At 39.4% G+C, this 8,704-nt stretch overlaps 1 protein-coding gene and 1 long non-coding RNA gene across 2 annotated transcripts in view; one reads left to right on the top strand and one right to left on the bottom strand.

Moving 5' to 3' along the window:
- Positions 1 to 4,346: 4,346 nt before the first annotated feature.
- The window catches only part of LOC107675892 (SH3 and cysteine-rich domain-containing protein 3), a 14,598-nt gene continuing 10,240 nt past the window's right edge, over positions 4,347 to 8,704 (bottom strand). Inside the window, exons 10-13 of the mRNA XM_016470391.1 lie at positions 7,339 to 7,430; positions 7,164 to 7,215; positions 6,424 to 6,561; positions 4,347 to 5,758 (exon numbers count right to left, since the gene is read on the bottom strand). Coding sequence (XP_016325877.1) covers positions 5,660 to 5,758; positions 6,424 to 6,561; positions 7,164 to 7,215; positions 7,339 to 7,430 — 381 coding nt within the window. The 3' untranslated portion in view covers positions 4,347 to 5,659. The remainder of the gene's footprint in view (positions 5,759 to 6,423; positions 6,562 to 7,163; positions 7,216 to 7,338; positions 7,431 to 8,704) is intronic.
- The window catches only part of LOC107675893 (uncharacterized), an 11,496-nt gene continuing 7,986 nt past the window's right edge, over positions 5,195 to 8,704 (top strand). The window contains exon 1 of the long non-coding RNA XR_001632655.1: positions 5,195 to 5,260. This is a non-coding gene — a long non-coding RNA (uncharacterized LOC107675893). The remainder of the gene's footprint in view (positions 5,261 to 8,704) is intronic.

Below are 8,704 nucleotides of genomic sequence, written 5' to 3'. Positions count from 1 at the left end.
GCTTTGCAGTCTTGACTGGAGCTGTTCCCATAGCACACTGAGATACACTGAGTCAATACACTTTCTATGGCCCTGAATAGAAAGTTTTCAGGATTGCTGGCGAAACCCTGAATTTTCTGAGCTGTCGCAGTTGGTACAGTCTTTGTCTGGCTTTATTAACCTGAGTTTGGATGTGTGAAGTCCAAGTCAGGTCCTTGGAGATGTTTACACCAAGGTACTTGAAGCTGCTCACCCTCTCCACTGGGGTCCCACTGATCATAAGAGGAGTATAGGGCCGCTGCGGTCTCTTCCTGAAGTCCACAATCAGCTCTTTAGTTTTACTCACATTCATAGAGAGACAATTGTCCTGGCACCATGATGTGAGTTGCTCTATCTCATCCAAGTATGCGGCCTCATTGTTGTTGGAAATGAGGCCCAGAACCACAGTATCATCAGCAAATTTGATGATAGATGTGGAGCTGTGGGAAGACACGCAGTCATGTGTGTAGAGAGAGTAGAGCCGTCAACTGGTTTAGTTTATTGCTATGCATGCAAACTTTTTTCATCGCAAAGTCTTCATTAATGAACAAAATTTCATTAATGGCTTCTGTGACTGGAAGCATCCCGAGAGGATATCTGACCACGAAAAAAGTGTTGATCACCGACACCACATGCTTGCTTTATTGAACAGATCAAAACATCTATCTACAGTGGATGCTTCCCTTTGCCGGCAGATAGTGGTGGAACAAAACTATTGGAAGGAGGTGTTGAGGCGTGTAGTTTCTGTTGTCAAGCTTTTGGGAGAGAGGGGACTTGCATTCCGAGGCCATGACGAAAAACTGGGATCACCACACAACGGGAATTACCTTGGTTTGCTTGAACTGATTGCTGCGTTTGACCCCTTTTTACAAAAACATATAAAGAAACATGGACAGAATGGTAAAGGTAAGCCATCTTACCTGTCTTCTAGAATCTGTGAAGAATTTATCTCGTTAATGGGCGAGAAAACTAAGAAAATCATAGCAGCTGAAATCCAACAGGCCAAATACTTCTCTGTAGTTGTAGATTCAACACCAGATCTTTCTCACGTAGACCAGCTGACTTTTATTTCGAGATTCGTAAGTGCTGAAGGCAAAGAAGTTGAGCGATTTCTTGAATTTGAACCCCTCTATAGCCACACAGGCGCAAGCCTTGCAGAATGTGTAATAAAAATGGCGCGAGACTTGGGGTTGGACTTGGCAAATTGCCGTGGCAGAGCTATGATAATGCAAGTAATATGGCAGGTAAATATAACGGACTTCAAGCGCACCTGAAAATGCAAAACCCTTTAATTCACTATATGCCCTGCGCCAGTCATTCTTTGAATCTTGTAGGTGTCAACAGCATAGATGAGTGCTGTGAGGAGGTCACTTCCTTTTTTTATTTATTACAATCACTTTATACATTTGCAGCGCATCCACTCATCGCTGGAACAGGATATTTCATGACAATGACATTCACAGTAGTCTGACACTTAAATCTCTGTGTAGCACAAGATGGAGCTGCAGGGCCGATTCCACCAAAGCTCTCCATGAAAATTACAATGCAGTCAGAGAAGCACGTGCAAAAATGGCCGAAGATTGTGATGAGAAGGCAGACACTAGACGTGATGCTGCCGCACTTGTTTGTAAGCTGAATCAACTGGAAACAGTGTTGATTACAATATTGTGGGACAGGGTGTTAACCAGATTTAATGCAACAAGCGTTCATCTGCAAAAAAGCGACATGGACTGCTTTTGATCTTTTGGAGTCGTTAAATTCTTATGTTGGCACACTTCGAGAGCAGTTTGCTGAGATAGAAGCATCCGCACGTGCTATAAGCGTTACTCAGTCTTACCAATACGACGTCTGTCGGAAGCGAAAGAGAAAGCAGTTTGTAGACGAATCCTCTGATAACGTAACATTTACTGACGGGAGTCACAGATTTAAGGTTGAGGCATATTATGTCATCATGGACAGGCTGAGGTCATGCCTGTCAAAACTAATTGATGCTTACAGAGAGGTCTATGATCTTTTTGGTGTTCTCTTCTACAAAGACTGTACAGAAAGTGACTTGCGCACAGGAGCTGATAAACTTTCCTCAACTTATCCAGAAGACCTAGACAAAGCCTTGGCTGATGAACTCATTCAGTTCAGACATTTCAGCAAAGACAAGACCTCACCTGCAGAGCTGCTGCAAATTATTGATCGTAATGGTCTTAAGACAACATTTCCTAATGTTTTTGTTGCACTGAGACTATTTTTAACTCTTCCAATCACTAACTGTGAAGGAGAGAGGTCTTTTTCTACTCTAAAACAAATAAAAAAAGAACTTAGGACAACGACACAGAAACGCCTTTCCATGCTTTCCCTGCTTGCCATTGAATCTGAGTTGGTTAGGAGCTTAGATTTTGAAGACATCATATGCCAGTTTGCATGGTCAAAATCCAGAAAGAAGGCATTGTAAGGTGTGTGAGTGCGTGTGCGTAAAATTAACATTTATTGATGACAGTTGTCATTTAAAAACATTTGTTAACAAAGACTTCTATGATCTTTTCATGCTCTATTCTAGAGATGAAATGTCATGTTTATTTTGTCAGTTTCAGTACAGTGATAAGAATGAGCATTCTTGATTTTTTTGTGTGTGGTGTGAGCATTGTAAGGTGTTTGACATCTGCTGATGACTGTTGTCATTTAAAAAAATATTTAATTACAAAGAGTTCTATGATCTTTTCATGTTGTGTTCTACAAAGACTGTGAAATTCCATGTAGCTTATAATTTGGTAGTTTCAGTAAAGTGAAAAGAAGGAGCAATCTTGTTGCCATTTTTTTTTGGCGGGGTTGGGGGGGCACTTGTGCACTTGTTGCCCAGGGGCACCATGAGGTCTTGATTCGCCTGTGGTCATGAGTAAACCTAAATGAAAGGATCAAGTACCCCCTACAGTTCTTTTTTAGTTACTAGAGCTCTCGTGTAAGTAAACTATACTAACTAAGCATTTGTCACTACAACATACTATTCCTATTTCACTTTACTTCGTTTTTTCAAGGCAATTGGTTTGCATGCTTTTTTTAAGTAAGCCGAACTAATTAGATTTTACAGTGTATATAGTAGTATTGCATCCTTCATATCTCCGAAGAGTCTTTACGATTCTCTCCGAAAACTGCCGAGCTCCTGGAGGCGTGCCGTGGGCGGAGCTAAAGAGTCCCAAGCGCTTACGTGCCGATTGCCAACCGAACACAGAAATTTGTTGCAGTTTTACTTACCGCCTGCGGTTCTGACTCATAACCGGGATCTTTTATCACTGGGACCGCGGTCCATCTTTCAGTATCAAACAATGTGCAAATCCATCGTTGAACTGGGCCTTGTTTATAAAACATTCGTTACTGAAATGAACAAACGCACACGTGCGAAACTCCGTTGCTGTTCCGGAAAAACAAACTGCATCCACTGTTTACGTAACGCTGGGTTCTTTGGGAAGCTGAACAAGGCTTTCTTTCCCTCACATCCAAAAACACACTTCTTTGAAGACATTCTTCTCAAGCAAGTCCTGTGCAGGGCTGCCGACTATTTCCGTAATTGAATTTAATCTTTTTAATTGTTCAAATAAAATGTAGCCTACTTTTTTCCCAACTATTTTGCATGTGTCTATCTTCTTTGGTTAGACAAGAAGTAAAATAAAATGACATTCAGAGGACTTCAAGTGATCACGAATGGCCACTGGATGTCCTGTAAATGTCCCCGTGAACATCCGGAGGACATCTTCACGAACGTCTGCACAACGTCAAGGGGACCCTACACGATACAACCTTTTTTGTTAGCTGGCATCTGATCATGCAGCACTTCAGTTTTTATTTATACTATGTGTTTAAATTAATTTAATTTATAAATTATAAATTATCAATGAAAAGTTACAATGAAACATTAAAATGTTGTGTCAATCTTATTTCTGACATGATCACAGTAATTATTGAAATTTCAGTAAAAAATTGGAATGTTGTCAGTGCCGATGCAGCACGGCCACATTTGCACCGTTGCACTTTGGGCGTCCCGAGTTCGAGTCCTGGCTCGCGGACCTTTCCCGATCCCGTCCCCCTCTCTCTCTCCCACTTTGCTTCCTGTCATCATACTGTCCTATCACAATAAAGGCAAAAAAAAATTCTCTTTAAAAAAAAGAAAATATTTGCAATTGTATTGTATTTTATGTTTTTATTGACAGGAAAGATACATTGTCATTATGAGAAATTAAAACTTAACATTTCCTTTCTTACTACATCTTGGTGCATATTTTATGCACACTCATATGATAACCAAATGGCTAATCAGGTTGTAATTTTTTTTATTTTTATAATTTTTACCATTTGCAAGGAATATCAATTCTACATCTACTATAATACACAACTGTAATTTCTATTTATTTTCTGAGAGCTAGACTAAAATATAATAGATTTATGTTTATATGTTCATTCTTAAATTGATAAATCACATGACATTTATGATTGTGTCCAGTTGAGCACCTGTCACGGAGATGAATGGGAATACTAATGAATAGACACTGTACTGTATGCCTCCTTGGTACCCACCCCAAAATCATTGGTTCGCAAACTGAACAAGGACATACCTATTATTTGACAAATTCAGCCATTTAGTTTGAGCCAGGAATATTTACAGTATTTGAATCAATGATCCCATTTGGCCTTTAGGGGGACCTTAAATGTGTTAAAGCAGTTTCACCCATTATGCCAATTTCTTCCAGACATTCAGAGCAATGAAAGAATATAATTGAGAGGGTTGGCTATTCCATCCATTCCAATGCTATGTCACACAATTCCAGAGAAATGTGTACTTCCAGAATGACTCAAAGGTGTTCAGCAGGCTTCAGCACTCGAGTTCTTTCACACCTCAGTAAAGCATTTCATTAGTGACTCACTTTGTTTAGAGGAACTAATGCTAATGCAGAAAAGTCTCTGTTTCGCAAGCTGTTCCAACAAGCTCACAATTCTCTAGAAGGTCATTGTATGGTGTAGCATTGAGATTTGCCCTCACAGAAATTACTAAAACTCTCAAAAATATTCATCAGAAGCAGATCATTATGTCGTGTCATTTAATCATATAACCTATGACAGTGGTTTTCAACCCTGTTCTAGGTAGAAATGTAAAATGTCTGCTGTTGAGGGGGCTCCAGGAACGGATAAAAACCACTGATCACATTAAGCGACCAAAAACAAAATCATGGAGACTGGCTAATCTCAGATGTCAATGTAAGTATTGCCACAATGAGTTCTAGAGAAAACAAACCTTTTGTAAATAAAATGTAGTGATGTGATACAAACCGTTTTCTAAAGAAAACATCTATGTCGCTCAGCTAGGATTAGACTATCATTCTTACAGTGTGAATTCATGTATTATGTTCCTGATAAAATGACTGGTCAACGGGTGAGCAACTGTGTTTTTACCTTCTGAGTAAAGATCTTTTGTATTCATATATAGTGCTTGGTGAGTGTTAAATTTAGACCCTGTGTACATGCACACGTTCATATTCCTGTCAAAGTGACAGTGAGGTCAGATATTGTTGTCTTTCTTGTCATGTCTTGTTTGTTTATTCCTCTTTCTCCATCCATTCTTCTGCTTTACTTATTTTCTTCAGGATTAAAACTCCTTCATTCAGATCTCCTGTAGCAGGTTGGCAGGGAAGAAGCCCAGTTTGCGGCCAGTGCTGACCTTCAGATATCCATTCACCTCCTCTCCTTTCTTCACCACAATCTACAAACCAGGACACAGTTATACATGCTGAGATCTGAACAATCAATCAGTAATCAGTCAATAAACTGCCTCTAAATACATTTCTCAGGTACAAACATTAATTAGGATGACCAGATTTTTCATATGGGACATACAGGGATGAGGGGATTTCCTGTTGACTTCTTCACGCATGGTGCCACCCACCCTTATCTGCACTAATGAGAAGATGATAATTGTCTTACAGTATAGTTGGTGTGTATTACATTATGATATCATATCCTTTAAGCCAAGAATGTTTCAGCCTTCTTCCCAGGCATTCCTGTTATTTTTGCCGCATTTTGAACAGAATCACATGCAAATAACATGTTGTTTTGACATTTCTTTGTGTATTTACCATTAAAGTATTGTACAGAAAATGGTAGAAAAAAAAACTTCTTTCATCTTCTCACTGATATTTTTTTTTCTTTTCTTTGGCGTTTCTGTTTTACCTCATATAATTGAGAAGCTGCTTGCACTGTGAAGTCAACAGGAAGCAGCTGTGTGCACTGATTGGCTAAAAGACTTTTTACAATAAAAAATATTGGAAAAATTAACCTGCTGCAGCAAAAAAACCCAGCTTTCCTCTTTGAGAACAACAAACAATATCATTCACTCATCTCTCTTCAGTCACAGAGACACACACTGACCTGATCTTTCTTCAGGGTAATCTGGCCCATCTCTCTGTTTCCAACAAAGGAGCGTGTCACTTTATACACCCTCTCACCGGCTCGCACCCTGATGATGTAATTAATGGGCAAGTATCCTGTCTTCTCCCCAATCTTACCCTAGAACACACACTTTAATCCATTAATCTGTGTGTGTGTGTGTGTGTATGTTTTCCTCTATTCTCTATTTTTCCTATCTCAGTTTAAGGGGTAAACACTTTAAGAATAAGCTATTCTTCTATTTTTAGCAACTACTTAGTAATTGTAAACTAAATGACCCATTAATCTTAATCTCCCTTTTGCTTTCTTCTGCATATCATTATCAGGGAAATGTTGCCACAGGAGGTGCATGTTGTTTGTGTGAAAACCTAATTATACATGCATTATTTGATCAGATGTGTGTTATAAATCCAGCTTTATATCTGAAAATCTCAAGCCAACCAGAGTATGGATTGCAACCATTATATCTCAGCCTTTGTATCCTTTTCATTCCTCTTTCCTGTTTGCTTGTAAGTTGCATAACATGGTTTTATCCACTCCATTGTATTTGTGTGACACAATGAAATGAAGCAATAATATTTTAGCTCTGCATGTGTCCTTGATAAATGTTGTAATCCTTTGTGGTGAGGAGACGTCTGTCGAGATCTCTCCCAGTCATCCCATTGCTGATAAACGTATGAAAGAACCGTTTTTCTTACAGTATTCCAGCAGGAGGAACTCACCCTCCACCACTCCTCATTGGAGTCATCCAGCACTGTGATGCGATCTCCTGGACTGAAACACAAACACACACTTAGCACACCTGACCCGATTTACAAATGAAACTAAGAAATAACTTATGATGCTTATGACTATGAATGCTACGGCTAAACTGAAATGTTAACAAATATGACTCACTGGAAGTCCAGGTCATCTTTCTCGATGGCTTTAAAGCGATACAAAGCCATATAACAGTGAGACTGACTGAACGTCTGCTGCTGCTTCTTGTTCTGCAAACATCAACAGCCGGTTAGAGGGTTTTATTTGCTTGTTACAACCAGAACCGGATTGAGACTCAGTTGCAACATGTTGAAGTGTGTACTACCTGCATATGTTTAACAAAGTCTCTCACAGTTTCCCCCACGGAACCCCCTTAAAAAATGGGGTGTATAAAAAAACATCTTGTATTGTTTTCTTTCTGCGTCCTTTGCACTGTGGTCAGTGGAAGCCTAATGACATTTGGCATACTGATATGGGTTCAGAAAAACAACTTATCTGACCTTCACCAAACTTGGCTTGGATCATCTGCAGACAATGAAAACAGGCCAAAGTTATCAAAGAGCCTTTGGTCTCAGTTACTTTGCAGGTACCCCCAGGGCATGGGAACTTCCCAAAATCTTCTTTTCTGCTTAGTTAATAATGTATTTTGTGATCTTATTTCTTGTGTGGGACATTTAACACTATCTTTGGTAGGAACCAATCCAAGGTGTGTAATTCAGGTGGGGCACTCATCAGTGAATGCTCACTGTATTATTATTATGTCGACCGACCTTTTAAAACATGCACTGCTATATGGCTATAAAACCTTTTGTCATCGGCACCCCATGAAGAGATCTGAGAAGCCACTCACAGATCAGAATATAATAAATATAAAATGTAATAAAATGAACTAAAATCTTGAAGCTGCAGTCCGTAAATTTTGCCTCTTTGTCTGTTTGAAAACCTGCAATTGCAGTTATTTGCGGAATTATCTTCCTTGCGTGGGTTGTGCTCCGGCACGGCTCCAGCGCAGATGAATCTAATGTTTTGAGGTGAATGTGTGGCTGTCAGTCACCGCACCGGTGTGGATATTTACTGTACTTCGGAATCACCGATTCCAGCCCACGTCTTGGAATATATGACCAAAATAAGCATTTTCACCGTATATTGCCATCTGAACAAGTAAGTAACAAGTCTGCCACATTTGTTCTGACCAACTGAGGGAAAAAGCATACAATAAATCTCGCTACCAATGGTGATTAAATCTAAAGATCGGTTAGCTCATATCACATCAAACCGTGCAAATTATTATTATTGTTATACTTTTTTGTCAAATTGTTAATGTTAACAACATCAGCATTACGTGACTATGTGTATAGTGTGTATTAGCGTGTAGATATCGATTTCTGTACAGTCTAATCTCTAATTGTCATACCACTCGAATTGCATATTAAGAAATTCTGTTATTCCCGCTGCTGTGAGAAAAGGCTATAAATGATCGGCCACCTGCAGGATCCTCACATGC

The sequence above is a fragment of the Sinocyclocheilus anshuiensis genome, unplaced genomic scaffold (genome assembly GCF_001515605.1).
Source record: "Sinocyclocheilus anshuiensis isolate Anshui unplaced genomic scaffold, SAMN03320099.WGS_v1.1 scaffold2523, whole genome shotgun sequence".
Taxonomy (NCBI): Eukaryota; Metazoa; Chordata; class Actinopteri; order Cypriniformes; family Cyprinidae; genus Sinocyclocheilus; species Sinocyclocheilus anshuiensis.
Note: the sequence above shows the minus strand (reverse complement) of the source record. Positions and strands in the feature narration are given on the sequence as shown.